Source organism: Saccopteryx leptura, unplaced genomic scaffold (assembly GCF_036850995.1).
Source record: "Saccopteryx leptura isolate mSacLep1 unplaced genomic scaffold, mSacLep1_pri_phased_curated manual_scaffold_18, whole genome shotgun sequence".
Classification (NCBI taxonomy): Eukaryota; Metazoa; Chordata; class Mammalia; order Chiroptera; family Emballonuridae; genus Saccopteryx; species Saccopteryx leptura.
In genome coordinates, this window is record NW_027095700.1 from 1,447,491 (window position 1) to 1,470,405 (window position 22,915).

Genomic DNA, 22,915 nt, shown 5'->3' on the forward strand with positions numbered 1-22,915 from the left:
TAACTCTGGTCCTATTGTCTGTTTCTACAACGAGCATGACAATCAGCCTGTCACTTGGAATGCTCTCGAGCACAACAGTTATCCCCTCTCCTCCCCCGATGCACAAGACAGCTTCCCCTGGGACACGTCTCAGGGTTTCTCGGGGTCCCTGTGTCACTGGCCAGTGCAGAAAGCAGAGAGGAGCCCTCTCCTGTCAGTGTGCACGTGCACAGCGACCACCCGCGCTGAGGCTAACAAGCAGGTAGGGTTTCAGAGGTGGGGACACGTGAGATGCTGTGATGATCGGTCCGCAGCTGGCCAGCTCTGTATGTGCAAAACACTTTGTGTGTAAAACACTCAGAGTTTGTCCCCTGTGAATCCAGAGGACCCCCACCCCTCATCTGGTAAATTACTGACCCTGTACAAGACCCCAGGCCTGGCGTGCAGGACTGAACCCGTCTGCCTGGCCCTGCAGGTCCCTGGGACATGGGGGGCAGTGAGAGGCTGAGTCTCTGCTCTGCCTGGGGGAGGGGTGCACGTACCTCGTTGATGCTGATCTCGGCCTCCACATACTGCAGCCCCTTCTGCAGGATGGAGATGAGCGCGGCAGGCGGCACCAGCGTCCCGTTGATGTTCGACTGGCTGATGTGGCTCTCGATGCCGAATGTGAAGGCCGAGTGGGAAAAGCCTGCGGTGAGACAGGGAGGACAGGCGGGAGGCTGCAGGTGGACACCATGCCCACGGGGCCCGAGTGGTGGTGGTGGCATCGCTCATCTCAGCCAACAAGGATGCCCAGCTGCATACAGGGCAGGGGTGACGTGAGTGGGAACAGGGGCGTGCACAGGATGGAAAAACGCCTTGGAGGGTAGAGTCGGCTCAGCACTATTCGTAGCTAAACAGCACAGAGCCTGCTCCCTTTTCTGCAACCACAAGCCGATGGCTGGCTTTCTCCTGGGTCCCCCCACCCCCACTCCATCCAGAAGCTAGGCACTCAAGTCTCTAGGTGCCCAGGTCTGGCTGCGGTGCACACAGGGCCTCAGCTGAGAACAGGGGCTGGCAGGTGCCCGCTGAGTGACTGACACAGCCAAGAATCCTAAGAAAAAGAGGCTATACAGTATTCTGGGCTGGTCATTGTGGCCGAGCCTCATTTTGCCAAAAAGCTGGGAGTTCTCCCTTGGCTGGGAGAGGCTGGCTCTCCCTTTTCTGTCCCTCACAGTCACCGATGGCCTCCACAGCTAGCTACTGGTAAGGGCAATGCCCAGCCAGTCACCAGGTGCATGGTAGTACAGTGCGGGGGAAACCCTGGCAGGAGAGAGGGGACGGCTACGGCAAGTGCACACAATGCCTGTGTCTAGAAGGGAGCAACTGGCCAGGCAGGGAAGCAGGAGCTGCTGGGGGCCCATCAGGGACTGCGGGCGATTCGGGACCTGTAACGACCTTCCTCGTGGAGAGAGCTAGGGGCCTCCCACAGCTGGAGGTCTAGGCCATGGCAGGAGCCCTCTGCAGACAGGTAACCCAGCCCGGTGCAGCTTAGTACCCGCATTGGTCCTGGGGCAGCCATGGGTGCATGGGAGCTTGCAATCCCTGTAACCCATTGTGGGGGGGGGGGGGCCTGACAGGGGTCTGGGGGCCATGTGAGTATCATGGAACCCCTGTGTCCAGCTCCCTGGCCTCACATGGGCTGGGGCCCAGGGCTCCTGAGGGGCACAATGGGTGCCCCTTCTAAGCCCCGGCCTGCAGGCGCGAAATACGCTTCTGCCACAAGGCCGGACCCTCTCAGCCTCTGTCAGCATTACCAGCGGGGCGTGCTTCCACGCCCTCTTTGCCAGCCCCTCCCCCGTGGGGTCCTGGGAACCCCACTCGTAAGCTGTCTTTCCTGTGGGCATGTTCTCATTGCCCCTGGCTCATCCGACCTGCTGCCGGTGGGTCGCATGGGGCCCTCAGGGCATCTGCACGCTGCCTCCCACCCGCACATGCCCAGAGCACCGGCTCACCAGGTGGGGATGTTCCCCGACAATGGGAGGGAGTGGGCCTGTCCCCACCGGCCTAGCCTTCCCCCCTCCTCCTCCTCAGTCCTCCCTGTCCGTTCCCACTGCCAGATTACCAAGAATATATAAAACTTGTAGTTTGTTTGTTTCGCAGAGAGCAAGGCATCCGCTGTTCTGTGGCGCTGGTTGCACAGGGACCCTGTCTGAGGCCCCGCCCTGCGGCCCCTCTGCCCTTGCTTTCCGAGGACGTAAGCAAAGGCCCTTTGTGACCAGCTGGCCATGCCTTCTCCTGTTTTCTCTTTCTCTACCGGCCAGTGCTAAGCAGGGACTCCATCCCTTGGTCCCTGCTGTGGCTCCCACTTCCTGGGTTCTGGCCTCGGTGATTCCTCTCTTGAACACTAATAATTTATTTAGGATGACCCCACTCAGTGGCTCCAGCCTTGTCCTCCGAGCATGTCTTTCCCGCTGACAGGGCAGAACACAGGAGGACAGGGCCATGTCTCACCCTCCCGGTATTTTTAAAAGGTCCAGCGCAGGGCTACGCCCACCGCAGTTAGTGATCGCAAGGGCCAGCCCTGCGCGGTGCCTACTCTTGGTCAGGAATTGCTGAGGAGCTTCCACGAATCCATTCAAGCTCCCGGTCACCCCTTCCCCATTGTCTTGTGTCCCTCCCACAGGTCAGGTCCTGAGAGCTTCCCGCATAACCGACGGGCCCCAGTCACCCAGCTTGTGGGGCTGGGACTGAGCCCTCACTAGGGCAGCGGGCACCAGGCCACCTGGGCACATCTATCGAGTTCTCCAACCAGGCCCAGGAACAAGGCTCACAGGGCTCTGGACAAAGAAGTCTCAGTGACTCACGGGCACCTCTGGAAGGAAGTCAAGTCAAGCTGCATAGCTTAGATGTCACACAGGTGTGGGTTCCTGCCGGCTCTCCTAAAACAAAATACCGTAGTCCAGGGGGCGTGATCGTTGAACCTTTCTTTCTCACACTTCCGGAGGCTGGAAGGCCAACATCAAGGTGAGGGCAGACGGGGTGTCCACATTCGGTCTGTAGCAATACATTTCATTCATCCACACATTCACTTATCCCCACAAGATGGAGCGATTCTGACTGCACGACCGCCTTTAACCATGCCCGGGCACCCCGCATCCACGATCTCCCTCCACGCAGCAATTTTTCCAGAGTCCGTGCAGTTCCTGCTTTATAGATGAGCAGGGCAGACAGCAGGGAAGTGAGATGATCTGTCCAAGGTTCACACTGTGATGACAGGCGGAACGGGACCTTCAACTCTGGACTGCATGAGACCCGTTTTTTCAGCCGACACTCTGAGACCCATGGTGCAGGGGCGGAAATGCTCAATTCCCTGGGAAGATGCTAACTCCATTCCCAGCTGCCCAACCCCAGCCCTGACCTGCAGAAGCCAAGAATGCAGCTCACGCAATTTGCAGAACAAACAAACAGCAGGATGCAAACCCACTTCTAACTGAATGCTGGACCATGTCCTTAGTCTATCTTGATTTTAAAATGTTGCATCATAACTTCCTCATCTCTACGTGATAATGTCCTTCAAAGTCAGTTCTGCTTCTCCCAATGAGCTGATCACAATATTCAGTTCAGGGGTGTGGCAAGAAGAGGTGGGTGCTAAAACCACTCTGCTAGAAGAATCCCCCAATCACGGCCCCAAAGCAATGAGTAAGCAGGTTGAGCTATTCGGGGCACCATGACCTTGAACATCTCAGCCAAAAAGCTGTTCTGGAGACGAGATATAAATATTTTCATCAACCCTTGATCAAAAATCGACATTCTTATGCGTGAAAAGAAGTCCTATTTGCTTAAACAGGCATTAGTTGCATTTCTGTGGGTGGATCTACCCTTGGCCTCTAAAACAAAACAAAACAAATCAAAAAAATGTTTTTCTCAGTCCGTTTCTTGTTAAGACTTTCTCCTTGATTTCTGGCCAGAAAAAATGGGAGGAGCCAGGGGGATCCCTGGGTTCTGCCCCTCTCTATGTAAAGGAACTGAGCTCCTGAGAGGTCTCCTCACCTCTTGGTTGGGCCTCCATTGCCCTTCCCTCAACATGAAGGTCAGGTCACTCAAAGCGCTAATGGAAGGCTCAGGTGTGACCACAGGATAAGACACTTCTGAGCCCAGGGAAAACCAGGAACCAATGGAGACATCACTAGGGCACTATCCAGGTCGGAGGGTCACTCACAGGAGAACAGGGTGATGTCCACACACATCACCAGGACCAATGTGACACTTCCCCTGAGGCTATGCCCTGTGCCTAGGTGCTGTGTCTGATCATTCTTGGAAGACTGGCACCTGTAGGCAGGAGGCTTCTCTCTGGGGTGGGCACGGCCTGCAGCACCACCAGGCTGAGGAGCACGTGCACCTGCCATCTGCCATTGGGGGGAGGGACTTCTGTGCCTCTGTCATCAACTTTCAACCCACCTCCTCCTGTGCCCAGCATGACAGTGGTAAGAACAGAGATCAGGAAGTCAATAACAGAGACGGAAGTCCTCAGGGATGGCCCCTCGGCAGGCGTGTGGGGTGTGAAACAGCAGGAGATGACAGAGCATGGCGGCACCCTGATGGAAAGACCCATGCCAGGGCCAAGTGTTTGTGTCCCTGCATCCACTGTGTGGCCGTCCTGCAGCCATGTCTACGCCGGTGGGTGGCTCTTACTCAGTGAGAGGTACCCTTGAAGAATCTCTGGACAGCAGGAATGCTCAACTGTGTCATCACACACATTTGAGACATGGGGGAGGGGCGCTGTCCCTTGCACTGCCCAGTCTTTAGCATCCCTGGCCTCCAACTGCTACTTGCCAGGGGCTTGCCTCCTTCAAGCCGTGACAACCAGCGCTGTCTTCAGGTGTTGCCTAGTGACCTGCCACGATGACCCGGAGGGACTACCACCCCCAAAACGACACTCTCCCCAGGCCTACTCAACACTTACATTTCTGCCTGACTTGTCAACACAAGGGGTGAATTTCCATCACTGATACGCAAGCCACCCTTTGATGCAACTGGTCACAGAATTCAGGTGGACACACACTAATGGGGAATCACCAGATGAGGTGAAACTATTTCAGAAGAGAAAGCAAGAAAGGGTATTGTCATGACAGCCTGGGGAAGGTGTGAAGTAAGCCCTGTGTTTAATTTATCTACAGCACAGCAAGTTCAAGCACAGGGTCTTCCCTTTGGGCGAGAAAGGAGCGTGGACACAACTCGGCCTCACCCAGCCGAGAGGTAAAATAGACTCAACACCAAACCAAGGGCAGGCTCTGTGTGTCCTGAACACACCGTTGGAGCGGTCGCGCGAACCACGTCGCCCAGTAACCAGAGGTCCAATGCAGGAGATAACAAAGCATGGCGGCACCCTGATGGAAAGACCCATGCCAGGGTCATCAGCAACACCTGCTAGATGATCAGCCACCAGCCCTCAGAAATACCACCTCAGGGAGAGAACGCAGGTGCGTGATGCTGGGGCCGCTGGGCTGTGGGCTGTGCCTCTTCGGCGGAAACAAACCCCCAGATCCCCCATTTGAGGCATTACAAGAAGTATCTTTATTAAGTAATTTAGTGGACCTGCATACTTGGAAATCTGACTGCTATCCAAAGCCAGGGGACACACCAGGTTGGTTTCTAAGTATCCCAGATCAGGGACTGGAACCGCAGCCCCTAGGGCCTCGTCGGGCCCACTGTCTGTGTTTGGAAATACAGTTTGATTGACAGATGCCTGAGCTGACACATTGCCTATCACTGCTCTTCTGCTACAAACCGCAGCTGAGTGGCTACAACAGGGACTGTATGGCCCAAACCTCTGAAGATTTTACTTGTATTTGCTCCTCTCTAGGAAAATGGTGCCAACCTGACTTTCTCTCTCTCTCTCTAGCTATAAAATATTTGCATACACATTCAAGGTCAATGTCATGGCCTCCCAGATCCCTTCATGTGGGAGCCCACCCCTAGGGCGATGGTCTCAGGAGGTGGGGCCTTTGGGAGGAGATGGGGTCCTGTAGGCAGTCTTCAGGAACGGGATTAGTGTGATTGTATCAGAGACCCCAGGGAGCTCCCCTGCTGCCCCCTTACACCACAGGAAGTTACACTAAAAGTTGGCCAGCAGCAAACCAGGCGGCAAGCCCACACCAGCCATGGACTAGCTGACACCTTGATCTCAAACTTCTCAGCCTCCGGAACTGTGAGAAATAAATGCCGGCTGCTTCTAGATCATGTGGTGTGTGCTCCTTTGTTATAGCAGCAAAAGGCACTGAGAAAGCTCTTCTTGCACCAGGTCTGGTAACAACGTCATGGCCGCAGCAGCGGACTCTTATTAACTGTTTCCTCCGCGCCAGGCAGCAGATACAAGCCTCCCAGTGCCAGTCTGTGTAGCACAAAGCTAGCTCAGTTCCCGATTTGCCCTCAGGAGCCTCCTGCTCTCTTCTCAAAATTGGTGGAGAGCCTGGGCACCAGCCTTCGCCCGAGCACAGCCCTCAAACCCTCTCGTCCCGAGTCCCAAACCCAGCCGGCTTTGCTAGAGGCGGACACCCCCACTGCCACAGACATCTCTGTTTATCCTGCTCTCTGGTCTAGAACAGTGCTTTGTTGATCTTGGGTGAGGGAGATTTGGTGCCTGAGAGGAGGACATTTAACAATATCTGGAATCCTGTCTGGCTGTTACAGTGGCGTGTGTGTGTGCATGCATGTGTGTGCTTAGCCTGCACCACCAGCATCGTATGGGGAGACATACTACACCTGTGCTAAACATCCCACAACACCCAGGACAACCTCGTATGATGAAGGGTGACCTTGTCTGATGACCCAACAGTGCGAGGCTGACAATCCTGCTCCAGATTCCCCATGCCTCACTTGGCACATCCCTGCTCCCTGGTCAGAACCGGTCACTCCTCCCCATCCTCCTGTCCTCATGTGCCCTCCCAGGTCCCAGGCAGACACAAGCTCCCAAAAGGCAGGAGGCCCAGCCCGAACCACTTTACGTCACCCTTGGTACAGCGCCTGAGTGCAGCACGATTGGCAGATGGACAGACAGACGAACAGACCAAAAACACCGGCGAGGCTGATGGAAACCACGGGTGGTGAGAAATGGAATCAAACCAGGTGCCCACGGCTTTCCCATAAAAGACTGAGGGCAAGGACAGAAGTAAAGGTTTAGGCATAACATCCTTACAACAGGAAAGCCGTGTCCAGGCAGAGATGACGACCACACAGGGACAATCTCAAAACACCAGCGAGGCTCTCGCTGCATGTATGGGGCGGGGCACAGGAGGTTTGCGGTCATGAGCATGTAAAACACAGAGTTAATTCTCTTTATTACCACTTATTAGTAATTGCATGATCATCCAGACGAATTACTGTGCACCTGCTTTTGCCCCACCCTGTAGACACCTGAACAAAACACCATGATATTATTCAGGAATAACAGTAACAACACATAGGTGATATTTGGTGCGAGTGACACGCGTCAGCCCTTTCCATCACCTCACAGAGGTGGCAACCACCTATGAGTCCACCTCAATAAATCCATGTTCCACATGGGGAAACCGAGTCACAGAGTTCGTGATTCCTCCCCTCCCCTAAGTCTATGCTCTTAAACCCACACACTGAAACTGGTTCAGGAATATCCAGGTGATGCAGATGCCTACCCTTAAACAGAAAGGTGAGAATCATTTCTCAGTAATACCCCTGACGTCCTTCAGCAGGAAATAAGATTCAAGCAAGGCTGACAGTACAAACACGAGCTGGGACCCTTCCCACACTAAGCAGGCAGGCAGAGGGGAGCGTATGTACTGACGCCACTCACAGAGAGAGAGCCACGTTAGGGATCAACGTCATCAAAGGCCAGGATGGGGGAGGCGGGTTGGGTCCCTCCTGCAGACAGAGAGCACGCTTCACAGGGTGCCCTGAGGACCGGGGTCGCCCCATATGGTTCCCAAGATCCCATTCAATTCGAACATTCTACGCAGAGCAGAGAAGGACCTCACTGCCTCTAGCAAACCCACTGGGTTTTAATTTATGGAGGTGACCGACAGATGACATGGGCTTCATGCTCCTGAAAGAAGAATCGATCACTTATATAACTCCTGAGAGGAGGGGCCGCGTCCCCAACACAGGGACAACACAAGGTGAATGCCACACACCACGCAGGGACCAGGAAGCTGAGGGAGGAGGAGGAACTTGGGGCTCCTCTTTCACGAACCCCACCCGAGGGTCAGTCACTAGGTGGGGACGTCCCTCGTTGGACAGGAATAGGACACACACATTCGTGTCTGTGGTTGGGAGGTTCGGAATACGGTTTTCACGCCACTGAAAGCCACCCGGGTGGGGCCAGTGAAGAACGTGGCCGTTGAGGGTGGCCCTGTGACGGACGGACGGACAGCAGACGGCCTCCGGCGACCCCGCCCAAGCACCCCACTGGCTGCAGAGGAGCTTCTGTTTGGAGGGAGGGACCGTGGTCAGGAACCGGTCGTAAATGTGGGATCGTCTTCAGGACCAGTAGGAACGCAGGCCCCCAAAACAGCAGGGCAGAGGGTGAGGGGGAGGTGGGAGGAGGAGAGGATTGCGTGTCCCCTTGGGGACAACGGCCTTTCAAAGACGTGGCTGGAGAGGGAGACCGCTGTGAGGTAACACACGGACCCTCGGGAGCGGGGACAGGGCCGCGTCTCACACTTCAGATGACCGGCTTCCGTCAGGGAGGAAGAGAGAATAAATCCTGGCAGGAAATGAAACTTATTGAGGCCGGAGACTTTTAAGGTCACATTAGAATTTCAGAGCACGCCAGTCTAAAATGGAAACCGGGCCGGAACGTTGAAAACCGGCGCCGGGCTAACGGGGCTGCCTCGTCTGAGCTGAAAAACGAGAAGCTGGACCCCTCGTAGGCTTTCCCGTCACCGATTCACAGGAGGGCGTGACCACGGAGGCCTTCCGGCATCTCCAACAGACCCCACCCTTTCTTTTGATGTAAACACCAACAGAAACTGCTTGGCTCTGTGGAGCAAGACCTCACGTATCAACCTCTGTAACATACAGACACTCGGGTAAGTTTCATTCTAATGGTCGGTGTCGTCGTCCCCCCCCCCCCAACTCGGCTCGGCTCCAACAACTTAAAATCGCAGCAGAATGGCCCACCTTGAGTCTTAGCCCCCACTACGTACACAAACTACCGCAGTGAGGGCTGGGGTGAGGGGCGCTGGGCTAGTCGGGCCGGCTGGCACAGGTGGGCCTCAGGTCCGCGACTTCGTGTCCGTTCTTCAAAACGGTTATGATCACACCAAAAGACAAGCTCAGGAAGACGCTCCTGGTCTATGAAGGGCTCCGTCCACGACACCCTACTTCACTGTCCTTCTCCCCCAGCCAGGAGCGCAGTAAGCAGAGGGCCCCTGCAGACAGGGAACAGGGTGTGCCCGGTGGGTGGGTGGGAGAGCGCCAAGCGTCAAGGCCACGAGGTCGTTGGGCGGTGTTTCGGCCCCTTCCCCAGCTACTGAGTCACCCCGGCGGTTTTTAGTTATTTTACTTTTTAACACTGAAATACGACACACACACACACACACACACACACGCGCGCGCAAAAACGCACAGACGATGGCCATGCAACCACGAGCCAGGGTTTACCTCTGGACAGCGACCGAGCAGTATGGACAGCCACGTACTCTCTCAGCTGTCCTCTCGCCCCCTCAGCACGTGCTGCAGGCCACGTGACTGACCCCCAATAAAAACCCCGGACGCCAAACCTACGTGGTCAGCAGCATTGCACACGAGTTGCCGTCTTTAAGTGCTAGAAGAAGCCAGCCCCTCCGCAGAACTCCACAGAGAGGGACCACCTGCGAGCCTGTGCCCCTCATTTTTGCGCTTTGCTGACTTTATAGCTCCCCCAGCCCTGGCTCGCTTCACTGGAGAAACAACTGACCTGTGACACGGTGCTCGTTCCAGCTGCACAAGCTGATTCCCTGATCCCATGCATGTATCTACTGCAGAATGATTGCCACCGTAAGATTACTTAACACCCCCCTTCACCTGAGGCGCTCCCCTTTCCAGCGAAGAGAACCTTGAAGAGCTACTCTGTTCCCAACTTTCAAGCACATGTTACACTCTAGTCAAGAGCCATCCACCACAAGATGTATCTCTTTGCTGTAACCAGCTGTGAGAGTAACAGTTGCTGAGCCCTGTGAGTCCTTCTAGCAAATCACAGACGCTGAGGGTAGGGGGGCCTCCTGGTAACCAACCGAAAACCCACGGCTTAGACCTGTCGGAAAAGATGAAAACAGGAGACGACGCTCTTTCGCTTGATTTTAAAGGCACTTCCACCCTCCGGTGACATGGAGAGGTTATTCAGGTCTTCCTGATTTATTATTTGACAAAACTGAACATTTTTCCGTGCTATTTCTGAAGCAGAGCCTGCCGGGACCTCAAAGAAATGCCTGCCTGGCCGTTCCCTAAGGACTGGCTTTTGAAACGGGGACGCGTATTAGCAATGTAAAGGGGCATCCGCCGTCCAAATATATTTATAGAGGCTAAGCAATAAGCCTGAGCTTTTGTTTAAATTAAGACTGCCGGACCATTAAAACGACTTTCAGAATCGACGGTCCTGGGAAGCACATGGAGCCTGCTGGGCCGTCTACCGGCTGCCTGGACAACCGTGGGCAAAGCCACTTAATTATTTTGGGAGATGCAATTATTCACAAATATTTGAGTGACACTCCTTTCCTGGTTACCAAACCTTTTCCCTGGAGGGGAAGAAAACATCACAGTGAAAATCTGCTACTCCCGACTCTTTTATTAGCAGCCAGCAAACGCTTTGGCAAGTGTCCCCTTTCCTTGAAGGGGGAAAAAAAAAATACCCTGGAAAATTTTAATAAAAACGGGGGCTGCCTTTTGCTTGCCAACTGAGTCTATTTGAGTTCTGCAGCGGAAGGCGTCCCACAGCAGCCGAGGGAGACGCCGTGAAGAAGTGAGCAGCTCGGGAGGACGCCGCTTACCCGTCAAGTCTAGTCGGACGAACAGACACCCCACAATGAAAGGTTGTCAATCAGGAGTTCTTAAACGGGGTCAGGGATGATGGTGCCCTGCAAGGGACAAAGTCTGCAGACATTTTTGTCGGTCACAAGGGAGGAGAAGGGGCATGTTACTGTCTTCCAGGGAGTGGGGGACAGGGGTGTCGCTCAACACCATACAACACAGGACAGCCCCCCCATCCCAGGGTAAATAACAGGCCGGCTCCCAGTGTCCACAACGCCGAGGCTGAGAAACCCTGACCTTCGAGAATGGGCTCAAAGCCACGAGATGACGCGTTTCATCTGGGCTCTGGGGACGTCTGCGGAGACCAAGGCCCTCGGGCCTGCCTGCCGGCCTCAGGCCGACCGCAGACCTGCTGGAGAGTCCTTCGAGCTGAATGAAAGGGGACATTTCAGAAACGGTCCCAGCGTCCCGAGGACAGGGGCAGAAAGAAGCCCGCAGAGACGTGGATCCCTGTGAGAACGCCACGTGCCCCGTGACGACCGACCGCGTGGACCCGGAGCACCACTGCGTCCCTTCACCCTCAGGGTCTGACGTCCCCGTGGGGACACCGGGCGGTGCCTGGGGCCCCTCCCACCACAGGGACCGCCCCTCAGCCTGCCCTCCCTTCTCACAGGGACGTGCTCTTTGGTCAATTACACCCAGGCCACTTTCGATCGAAGCGGCCTTCTCCCCCACCCGGTCCCAGGAGGCGGCTGCGCTGACAGGTAGTATGATCTAACGGCAGGTCATGTTTCTGGAAAGTGAGACCCGTGTGTGTTCAGAGCCCCGAAAAGTCCCTCAGGTCCGCCTGGGCTTGGCTGCGGATAGAAAACGCCCCCGGGGGGTCTCCCTCGAACCCTGATGTCCGGGACACGCTGGAACTAACAGAGGGAGGGCCACCATAGGGCACCCAGGTGTGCCGCCCGTCAAGGAAGTCTCGGTGACTTTTCTTGTCACAGAAGCTCCTCGCGAACAGCGAGAAATGTCACCTAAGTTCCATTTCAGATCTTGAAAGTCTGGGTACGCGATATTTCAGTGTCCTCCTCATTTACAAGGACAGTGTAGTACACAACACAGAATGATGCCCACATTCTGTAACACGCCCCTCCCCCCCAAAAAAAACCACGCCTAAGTCCACGCAGCTGCTCCTGCTTAGGAAAACAGCCCCCGCCCAGGCTTTGGCTTTGGCTTTGGCTTTTGAAAACCGCCGATGCCCCTCTCCGAGTTACGCTCACACGGTGATCTTCACAGAAGCAATAAATATGTATATATAATAAATCGGCCTCTCCACCACTCATCACGTAAGTCAAAGAATAAATTCCAGCTCTGAGGGGCTTTCAACCACACATGAAGTCCTCTCACTCTGCGCTGGGAAGAAGGAAGCTCGCCCCCCCCCCACCCCGCGATCTGTGATACATGATGGATGCCTCTTCACACCACCTCCTGCTGAGATCGGCTCCCCCCCAGGACCCATGGTATTTAAAATGACAGCCCCTGGGGGACCCATGCCCACATCTGACAGCACGTCAGTGGAAGGCAGCGTCTCCACCGTGTTCCTTTTGCCTTGCTGAGTCACCACGACGGTCGACAAGTGCTTCCTATTGTCTGCCTGTTGCCGGTGGTGGGCTGACGTCAGCGATGGACCTCGAGGCGGCTTCCCCAGGGTTCTGGTGACTTGAATCCCTGAGGCGTGTGGGCTACGCTCTGGAGCTTCAGCCTCTGACCTAACGAGGGCCCGTCCAGAGGGGCCGACGTGCCCAGGCCGCCGTGTTTTCTAGCTCGATGCAGACAGGCGCTCTGCGCAGGGGGCCAGTGCACCTCTGTGAGCGCTCTCTCGCTCGGCAGATGCGGCGTGGAGGAAACTGAGGTCCCGCTGGGTCCACCGAGGCTGATAATAAACCCTCAGCGGAAATGTGCAGCTCCTCAGCATCCTGCAGACGCCCCTGCCGCAGCCACGGTCCTTCTACCTACTTTCTGACAGGCCCTGGGCTACGAGCTCACGTCGGCTCAGCAGCTCAGGTCAAACCTTGGTGGTGGTGGTGGGGGGGTGTCGGAGAGGGGGAGGGGGAACACAGTGATGGAAGGAGACTTGACTTGGGGTCGTGAGCACGCAGTACAACAGACAGATGATGTGTTACAGAATCGCACACCTGAAACCTGTGTCATTTGATGAACGAATGTCACCCGATAAGTGCGATTAAGCCCACGTCACCTTAATAAATTCAGTTTTTTTGTTTGTTTGTTTGTTTTTGTATTTTTCCGAAGCTAGGAACGGGGAGATACAGTCAGACAGACTCCTGCATGCGCCCGACCGGGATCCACCCGGCACGCCCATCAGGGGGCGACGCTCTGCCCACCAGGGGGCATCGCTCTGCCACGACCAGAGCCACCCTAGCGCCTGGGGCAGAGGCCAAGGAGCCATCCCCAGCGCCCGGGCCATCTTTGCTCCAATGGAGCCTTGGCTGCGGAAGGGGAAGAGAGAGACAGAGAGGAAGGAGAGGGGGAGGGGTGGAGAAGCAGATGGGCGCCTCTCCCTATGTGCCCTGGCCGGGAATCGAACCCGGGACCCCCGCACGCCAGGCCGACGCTCTACCACTGAGCCAACCGGCCAGGGCCAATAAATTCAGTTTTTAAAGACAGAGGACACGAGTGGTGACTGCGAGGTGCCCTGCTGCCCAGTGAGGAGGGAAAGGGGCGGCGGCCCCCAGGGGACTGCAGCCCACAGGGTCACACGTCCCAGCGACCCCGCCCCTCCAGACTGCCCCGAAACCAACGCCTCTGCTCACACCTCACGCCCGGATGCAAAACGTTCCCAGGAGCTTTCGTTGAAAGCGTCAGGCCCTGGAAGCAACCTGCACGTTCTTCACCAGGAAGACGGACAGCCACCTGCCCCAGGGCCACAAACCACGAGTCCTGGATGTGCGGAAGGCGTGTGAAACCACCCTCAAGGGAACACTGAACACTGGGCGTGGCTTCCGCCCCTCCTTCTTTTACAAGCGTCCTCTGTGGGGCCCGCTCATCGAGTCCAGGACCCACACCACTGTGAGAAAGGCCAGTGCACACAGACGGGGCCTGACCCTCAGGGCTCTGACCAGTCGGGCCCGGGGTTGTGACTCTTAATCAATCTGCACCAAGGAGATTCTATACATCGCTGCCTGCCCACACGCCTGCTCGTTGCCCGGTTACAGAAACCATCAACACAGGGAGAGCAATGTTAACAAACTCCAAATAAGGAAGGCTGGCCTTTCTCAGGCAGGGGGGGGGGGTGGTTGCTGTTTATTCAAAGAGGCTAGCAACGTTCCCGCCCCAGGGACCACGCACCTGCAGATCCCTGCACAGACCTCTCTCTCTCTCTCTCTCTCTCTCTCTCTCTCACGTTTCATTTATCCTGGCATCCCCAGACACAGGGACGACAATTTCACTAGCCACCCATCATCTGTTCTGTGTGGAGGTACCTGTGTGTGGAGGGAGCCTCAGACAATGCTGACCACACACAGGGTGCCGGGGTCTGGTGCGTGGAATTTCCATCTGCAGCCCCAGCCGGGGCATCTGAGAGCTCAGCGCTCCAGGCGAGCCACTCCCATCGGCACCGAGCTTCCGGTTTCAGAGCAGCGCTCCTCACAGTGTGCCTATCCATCTCTGGTACCACGTTCCGGCCGCCGCGAGACCAAAGGTCGTACCCTCTCCGGAGAAAAAAGGGCACTTCTCACCAGTGACAATAAGCAGGGTCCCCGGGGACAGAGATCCGGGCGTGGGGGGCGAGTGTTCACCTCTAACCTGCTCTGCGCCTGACAGATTCCACACGTGGACAGGACAACGATTTTTGGCAGAGAAGGTGAGTCTCGGCTGGAGACAATGACTTGTGCCGGCCCGTGCTGTTCGGTCTGTCTGCCATGCCCACCCCACCTCGTGCTTCCCGAGTGGACGCAGAAAGATCCCGGGCCGCCGGCTCCACCTGGTTCTACTCAATCTCCGCACATGCGTCTTTGCGAACTGGGACCCGAAAACTGCCTGCTTCTCACAAAATCAAGCGGCGGGACAGACACCATCCGATGCCGAGAGACAAAGCTTACGTATGCACAGAAGAGATCGTTGGAGTCCTAGCCCCGGTAGCCCTCATAACTGGACTTGTGGAAACGGCCCCACTGCAGATACAACAGGTCGAGGCGAGCTTGTCCCGGAGGCCAGAGCGCCCCAAGCCAGCGTGACTGCGTCCTTACTGAGGAAGGAGAAACACGGCACATTGGGACAGAGATACACCCTCACTGGGAGAATGCCACGTGAAGACCAATGCAGGTGCGGGGTGTGTGGGGCTGGAGGATGTCTATCCACAAGGCAAGGAGACCACTAAAGCCCAGAGAGAGGCCTGGGGCGCACCCCTCAACGCCTTCTCAGGAGGAACCAACCCTGTCCCTACATCGATGTCGGACGTCATGTCGAAACAGTAGAACTGTCGGCCACCCCAGCCCACGGGCCGTTGCTATGTTAGCCTGGCGACCGAAGACGGAGGGGACAGCACCAGAGTTGGACATGGGAGTCCCTACTGCACCAGAAACGGCTGACTTCCCGTCAGCTGGGTACAAGGATGTTTGCGCATTAACGTCCTGTTGTATGCCTCCAACTAAATACTGAAAAGTTTTAAAAGTTCAAGGAGGATCCACTTTAGACATGAACTTAAAAAATTAATAAAGGTCATTTAAAAAGAATTGAAAAAACAAACAAACCCAGCCTGACCAGGCGGTGGTGCAGTCGATAGAGCGTTGGACTGGGATGCGGAGGACCCAGGTTCAAGACTGTGAGGTGGCCAGCTTGAGCGCAGGCTCATCTGGTTTGAGCAAGGCTTACCAGCTTGGACCCAAGGTCACTGGCTCGAGCATGGGGTCACTCGGTCTGCTGTAGCCCCGGTCAAGGCACATATGAGAAATCAATCAATGAACAACTAAGGAACTGCAACAAAGAATTGATGTTTGTCATCTCTCTCCCTTCCTGTCTGTCTGTCCCTCTCTCTGACTCTTTCTGTCTCTGCTACAAAAAAAACACACAAACAAAAAACAAACCCATGTGCAATTCTGCAAAGTGGGTTTAGGCTCTGCTGTTGGGGCAGTATCACACACAGAACAGGGAAATCAAGGCTCAGCAAGGTCCAAGGACGCATCTGAGGAGCTGGCTTGTCTGTGACAAAGTCGTGCCTGGGCTGGGGTCCCGTGGCGCCCCTCCATCCCCTTGGCTGGTCCCTGACAATGACAGCTGCTAGGCACAAGGTCCGTTCTGTCTACAGGGCGCACACACTTGGCCCGTAGGTCACTTCCCATAAATGACATTCTGGGTCATCATCACCAGTGTTCAAAGGAACGAGAACTCTTTCTACGTGTCAGAAAGATTGCACAACCCCCGCTTTTATGGGGGGACAGCGTGGAAACTTAACAATAAACCAGAAGTCCTTGATTTAAGGGGTTCCTATCCACACAGCAGCCCACAAATGCCCCCCACGCCCCACGCCGAGGCGGTACATCGCTCCCACCGACCCACACCCACCACAACCACTCTGGTCTCCATTCCGACGAGGTCTCCCCAAAACAGAAACGCCAAGGCGTCCCGTCTCACCAGCCCGGGAACGGGGTGGCCCCAGAACCTCGCCCTGTCCCCCCGTTCCCCGCCAGGTCGTCTCCAGCCCGGCTTTCCCCTTAGGGGTCGACGTTGTCCACGCAGCATGGCGGGCAGGGGCACCCAGACACCCAGACGCCAGCGCGCTTACCTGACTCCTGGAGGTAGCGGTACACCAGGAAGTTCACCTCGTCGCTCGTAATGCTCATCTTAGCCTCCCCGCGCGCGCGGCGACGAGGTCCGGAGGAAGCGGGGCACCCTCTGCGAGACAGGCGGGGGAGAAAACGGAGAGAAGAGTCAGACACTGCGCGAGTGCCTCTCCCCCCCCCATCTCTTTCGAGAAGACTGCGGGGGGGGGGAAAAACAAGCAGACAAAACAGCTGTGACGTCCTCCCCGCGAAGCGAAGTCACGTCTAATTCCTGGGCTTCCGTGCGACCCCACACTAACACACACACACACACACACACACACACACACACACAAGTTTCGTCGTGATTTCTATAGAGAAACGTACATCCTGGGGAAACGTGTCCAAAAATAAGAGATGCGGGCATGTTTTCTAAGGCTGGGGCAGGGTCCGCTACAAACGCAACTGACAGTGACAGAGCCAGGGGCGGCAGAGAATGAAAACGAGGAGATGCTCTGTTCCACAGCGATCATGTGCCCCTCGCAGTGAGGACGTTGCTCCAGACACATGGACAGGAGTTCAATCGCGCAGCCCTTGGCTTGCCCCAGGCCCCTGGCTTGCCCCAGACGGGAACTGCCTGCCCAGATGGGTGGGGATTCCGGAGTGCGCCCGCCGTCACGGGAACACGACACCTGTCGCTCCTCGGAGTTTAAGCGGTAAGCTCAAGCTCAGTCTACCTATCGCGGGCGGGCGGGCGTACGCTGCACTGAGGAGACAAAGCCAAGGGGGCTGTCACTGCCCGCGAGACCTTGCCATTCCACGGAGACGCCGCTCTCGGTCTCGGGAAGCCGCAGCAAGGGAGCGCAGAGAACCCACATTTTGTGTGGCTGAGGCTTCCCGTCCCCGGAAGGCAGGGGCAACTCGGGCCATGAAGGGAAGGGACAGAGAGCACCATGAGAACCTGTGTGTCTGAGGTCCCCAAGAGCACAATGACTTTCTTCCCCGCGGTCCTCATGAGACCTGGCAATGACTGGCACAGAGAACAGGAGTCACTGCAGGACAAGCCTTGTGCACTGAAAACTGAGTGCACTGAAAACTGACGGCCCGCTCCGTGACCACAGTCACGACCAGCCACCCCGTCTCTCTGTCACGTCACCAAGACCAGGACACCTCGGGCTGCGAGGGACCCGTCTTCAAGAGCCCGTGTCCTGTGCCTTCAGGCATCTCTACTGGTGGCAAAGTTTATCGGTCAGTGGGGGACAACACTGAGTGTTGAGGACAATTCTCTGCTGCAGCTGCCCCTCTCAGGACAAGTATTCCAACATCAAATAACTGGAGATCAAAGCCCATTGAGAAGGGAAAATGATCAATGCCATCCATCCATTCATCCATCCATCCATCAATCCATCCATCCATCCATCCATCCATCCATCCATCAGTCCATCCATTCATTCATCCATCCATCCATCCATTCATCCATCCATCCATTTCATTCATTCATTCTTGTTGGGGACCAAATAAATAAACAGGGTATTTTTTAAATCTGGACAGAGGCGCTGGGCCCAAACCCCACCTCATGTGTCTAGTTAAAAAAGAGCTACACCTGATTCTCACATTTGTCTCACCCGTGTTCTCCGGAGGAGGCTGGAAGCTAGTTTCTTATTAGTGTAAAGTAGATTTGGATGGTACGGTGGGGGTTGTCTTTGAGTTGCCTTGGAGACTTAACTGAATTGCTGATGGACCACATTGTTTCTATGAATAAAAGTGGATGTGTTTCTGGGAGCAGGCACGTTACGGCTCAGTGCCATAGTGTCCTCCTGAACGCACCTGTGTATGTATATCTTTAAGCCCTTGTCTATCATTTATTTCAAATCCATACCCTTTCCCGTTTGAAGACCCCGTAATAGACTTGTTGTGGCTGGACCCCAACTTATTTATTTATTTATTTATTTATGTATTTTGTGGCAGAGACAGAGAGTCAGAGAGAGGAGGGACAGATAGGGACAGACAGACAGGAAGGGAGAGAGATGAGAAACATCAATTCTTCGCTGGGTTTTCTTAGTTGTCCATTGATTGATTTCTCATATATGCCTTGACCTTGGGGGGGGGGGGGGGGCTACAGCAGACCAAGTAACCCCTTGCTGGAGCCAGCGACCTTGGGCTCAAGCTGGTGAGCCTTGCTCAAACCCGATGAGCCTGCACTCAAGCTGGCAACCTTGGGGTCTCGAACCTGGGTCCTCTGCGTCCCAGTCCAATGCTCTATCCACTGCACCACCGCCTGATCAGGCTCAATGCCACTTATTTTTAAGATGGGATTTCTAGGTGGCAACGCCTCCTCCTCCTCCTCCTCCCTCCTCCTGTTCAACATTTAGTTACAAGAGAAATGTCTGTGGGCATGCTTTTTATTTATTTTATTTTATTTTATTTTAGTGAGGATAGAGATAGAGAGGGAGCGGGGGAGGAGCACGAAGCATCAACTCCCATATGCGCCTTGACCACTCAAGTCCGGGGTTTTGAACCGGTGACCTCAGTGCTCCGGTTGACACTCTATCCACTGCGCCACCACAGGTCAGGCCGAGGTCTGCGCTTTTATTTCAGTCCGTACCTCGAATATCTAATATTCTAGCACGCCCTGGGAAGGGAGAGGACTGCCCCCAAATAACGAAATCGCCATTGCTATTTGACTGGAACCACAGAGCGAACCTGAGGGCTGGCCAGCGCTGGTCGATCACGGCAGAAAGACGTTGCGTTTCTTGCCAACAGGAGAGAAGCCTTGTGCCGGAAGGCTGAGACAAGCTCAGGCTGTGTGAAGGGATAGTGACAGGATGTTGACCAATACCCTTTGCCGGGGGGCGGGGTTCTCTACGATGCTGACCAATACCCTTTGCCAGGGGGGCGGGGTTCTCTACGATGCTGACCAATACCCTTTGCCAGGGGGCGGGGTTCTCTTCCAACGATGCACCCCACTACAAAAGGTTCTCTTAGCATCTCTTACAGGAGACATCGCTCCTCCCAGAGATGCAAGAAAAGTGCGTCTCACTCCTTGTTCCCATCAGCCTGTTGGCGTAGACCCTGCTTCAAGTAAGGTTCTGGAGGATGCCCAGGCTCTAGGGCGTGTTTCCAGGCAGACTCCGGACCCGCAAGAGAACAGCTGGGAACCTGCTGGCAATGACCTCCTGCTAGGCAGAGGCACCGGAAGTTCCCTCTGCGATTACTCCTGGGCACCCACAGGCTGCCAACCGCCGGGCGGGGCGCCTCAGCCCCACAGGCTTTCTGCACGCTTCTCTTCTCTTCAAATGCAGACTGAGTGGACCTTTATTTCACCGTCTTCAGTCAGTTCAAGATGAAAATTTTTAACGCACATATTTACACTAACATATAATCCTTTCTAAAAACTGGTGTGGGGACCAGTTTCTTTTGGGCGACACAGGTTTGTGGTATCACTTGGCACCCCTCTCTCTACTCTGTCACGGGGCTGACACGTAGCTATAGAAACACCTTGTTGTACAGTGACAGAGTGATTGAATAAACTCTGATGTTTCTAGGTTGACTGCAATTTTAGAAAAATACACACACAGGAAAGACTGGGGAAGAAAGGCGTGAAAATATTAACCATGGTTTCATCAACTGGCCTGTTCTGCTTCCTACGTGTCTTCATGGACCAAGTGGTACATGTATAATTTTACAGTAAAAAAAAAAAATGTCCCTCAAAGATAAGACTTTACACCAATCCATCGTCCAGTTATATGTATTTACCTAAAGTCAAATGGTCCAAAATTATTCATATTATCAAACAACTACTCTTTTTTTTCTTCTTTTGACCAGAGTCTGAGGAGATTCAGTCCTTGTTAGGGAACACGTAAGAAGCAACGAATGAATGCACGAATCAGTAAGTGGAACAACAAATCAGCGTTTCTCCCACTCTCCCCTTTTCTCTCTCTCTTTCTCTCAAAGTTAATAATGATAATAAAACAAGTTGGTTTCAAGATGGGACACACTTGATGCTACATTTTGTCTGTGAGCGGCCACACAGAAGACTCTCCCCCCGTCAGGCCGGGCCTGTATCCGTCTGTCTGTGTGCTTTTCCGTATTTCTCAAACTTTCTCCCGTGAACTCGAACTGTTTTCACGCTCATTAAAAACGTAATTAAAACCTGGCAACGTCCGCAGACATCATTATAATAGCGTGGGAGCCATTCGGCGCTGGCTAGTAGGAAATGAAGCTACCAGGGTCGGGAGAGCGGAGAGGACAGGGAGAGCGGAGAGGACAGGCCTCGTGTTAGAAAAAATAACGCCGCTCTTCAGGGGATAAAAAACATCCCCGGTGTGGGGGCGGGTGGGGGGAGGGCCTTCACAAAGGGCCCTTCCTGCGCCTGGCTGCCCTTCTGGGTTAATTACCGTGGCTGGCGGGGGGCCTTCAGTGGAATCCAACAGAGGGTGCTGACCAGACAGAAGGGACGTCCAGTCCTGGAGTTACACCCCACCCAAACCACCTGGGAGCCTGCCAGGTCGCCAGAGGGGCCCTGTCCGTCCGTCTCTGTCCTCCCCACCCTATTTGCGCATCTTCACTGCCTGCCCGGGAGGCAGCCCCAGAGGGAGGTCTTCCTAACCACGCTCAACGGGGGAACAGCGCACTGTGGCCCGCAAGCCGCCGCCGGTGTGCGTAAGCCGGACAGCACCGTCTTCCTCGGACCTCCTGTCCCGTCTACACAGCGAAATCTACGTCCATGTCCCCAGGTCTCAGAGCAGACCATGGGCCGGACGAGCCCCACAGAGGAGCAGTCTGCCCTGGCCTTTAAGCGCATGCTTCCGACGAATTCGTCCATTAGCTCGCACGCTTCAATTCTCTTGAAGAACGAGAGAGTGGAAAGAGGTACTCCATGATGGGCTCTCGACCCCCGAATAAAGGTCAGGGACACACCGAGGCTGGTGGCGAAACCTCTAAGATGCCGTAGTGTTCACCCTCCTGCGCAGGGCTTACTCTGGTCTGACAACCGCCTGTCCATCGCCAGGGGGAGTCACTAGCGAAGCCAGTATCTCCCCTCATGTGGCCTCTGCAGTTAAAAAAATAAACAAAAGCCCTGGCCGGTTGGCTCAGTGGTGGAGCGTCGGCCTGGTGTGCAGAAGTCCCGGGTTCGATTCCTGGCCAGGGCACACAGGAGAAGCGCCCATCTGCTTCTCCACCCCTCCCCCTCTCCTTCCTCTCTGTCTCTCTCTTCCCCTCCCGCAGCCAAGGCTCCATTGGAGCAAAGTTGGCCCAGGCACTGAGGATGGCTCTGTGGCCTCTGCCTCAGGCGCTAGAATGGCTCTGGTTGCAACAGAGCAACGCCCCAGACAGGTAGAGCATCACCCCCTGGTGGGCATGCCGGGTGGATCCCGGTCGGGCACATGCAGGAGTCTGTCTGACTGCCTCCCCGTTTCCAACTTCAGAAAAATACAAAAAAAAAAAACCCCCACGAAACTGAGCCCTGTGGCTCCCTCTGCAGCTGTGGCATCAAGCAGTGCCCCACCCACCGAGGTGGCCCGGACTTGGCACAAAATCTTGGTGTGGCAACATTTTTGGATCTTTGATGTAAAGGGACAATACAGAAAAGTTCTTTTTTCTTTTATTTTTTTTTCTGTATTTTTCTGAAGCCGGAAACAGGGAGAGACAGTCAGACAGACTCCCGCATGCGCCTGACCGGGATCCACCCGGCACGCCCACCGGGGGCGATGCTCTGCCCACCAGGGGGTGATGCTCTGCCCATCCGGGGCATCGCTCTGTTGCAACCAAAGCCACTCTAGCGCCTGGGGCAGAGGCTGAGGAGCCATCCCCAGCGCCCGGGCCATCTTTGCTCCAATGGAGCCTCGGCTGCGGGAGGGGAAGAGAGAGACAGAGAGGAAGGAGAGGGGGAGGGTTGGAGAAGCAGATGGGCGCTTCTCCTGTGTGCCCTGGCCAGGAATCGAACCCGGGACTTCTGCACACCAGGCCGACGCTCTACCACTGAGCCAACCGGCCAGGGCCCAGAAAAGTTCTTAAAGAGACAGTTGATGCAGGTGAGCCCATATCCAATTTGAGTCCACCAGCCTCCCGTTCCTCTTTATAAGGAAGTGAGAGGAGAGATAAGACTCCCACTTGAGCCCCAGCAGCCCCTGTCTGGGGCCGGTGCTCTGCCCATCTGGGGCCATACTTGCAACTGAGCTAATTTTAGCACCTGAGGCAGA

At 55.4% G+C, this 22,915-nt stretch overlaps 1 protein-coding gene across 4 annotated transcripts in view; it reads right to left on the reverse strand.

Annotated features, from left to right (window-relative positions):
• Positions 1-22,915, reverse strand: part of LOC136386871 (F-box-like/WD repeat-containing protein TBL1X) — a 145,053-nt gene that overhangs the window by 19,185 nt on the left and 102,953 nt on the right. For 3 of the 4 annotated variants that reach the window (XM_066357995.1, XM_066357994.1, XM_066357996.1), the window contains exons 4-5: positions 16,736-16,845; positions 522-667 (exon numbers count right to left, since the gene is read on the reverse strand). In XM_066357995.1, coding sequence (XP_066214092.1) covers positions 522-667; positions 16,736-16,793 — 204 coding nt within the window. In that variant the 5' untranslated portion in view covers positions 16,794-16,845. The remainder of the gene's footprint in view (positions 1-521; positions 668-16,735; positions 16,846-22,915) is intronic. The other variant, XM_066357997.1, reaches the window with a different exon arrangement.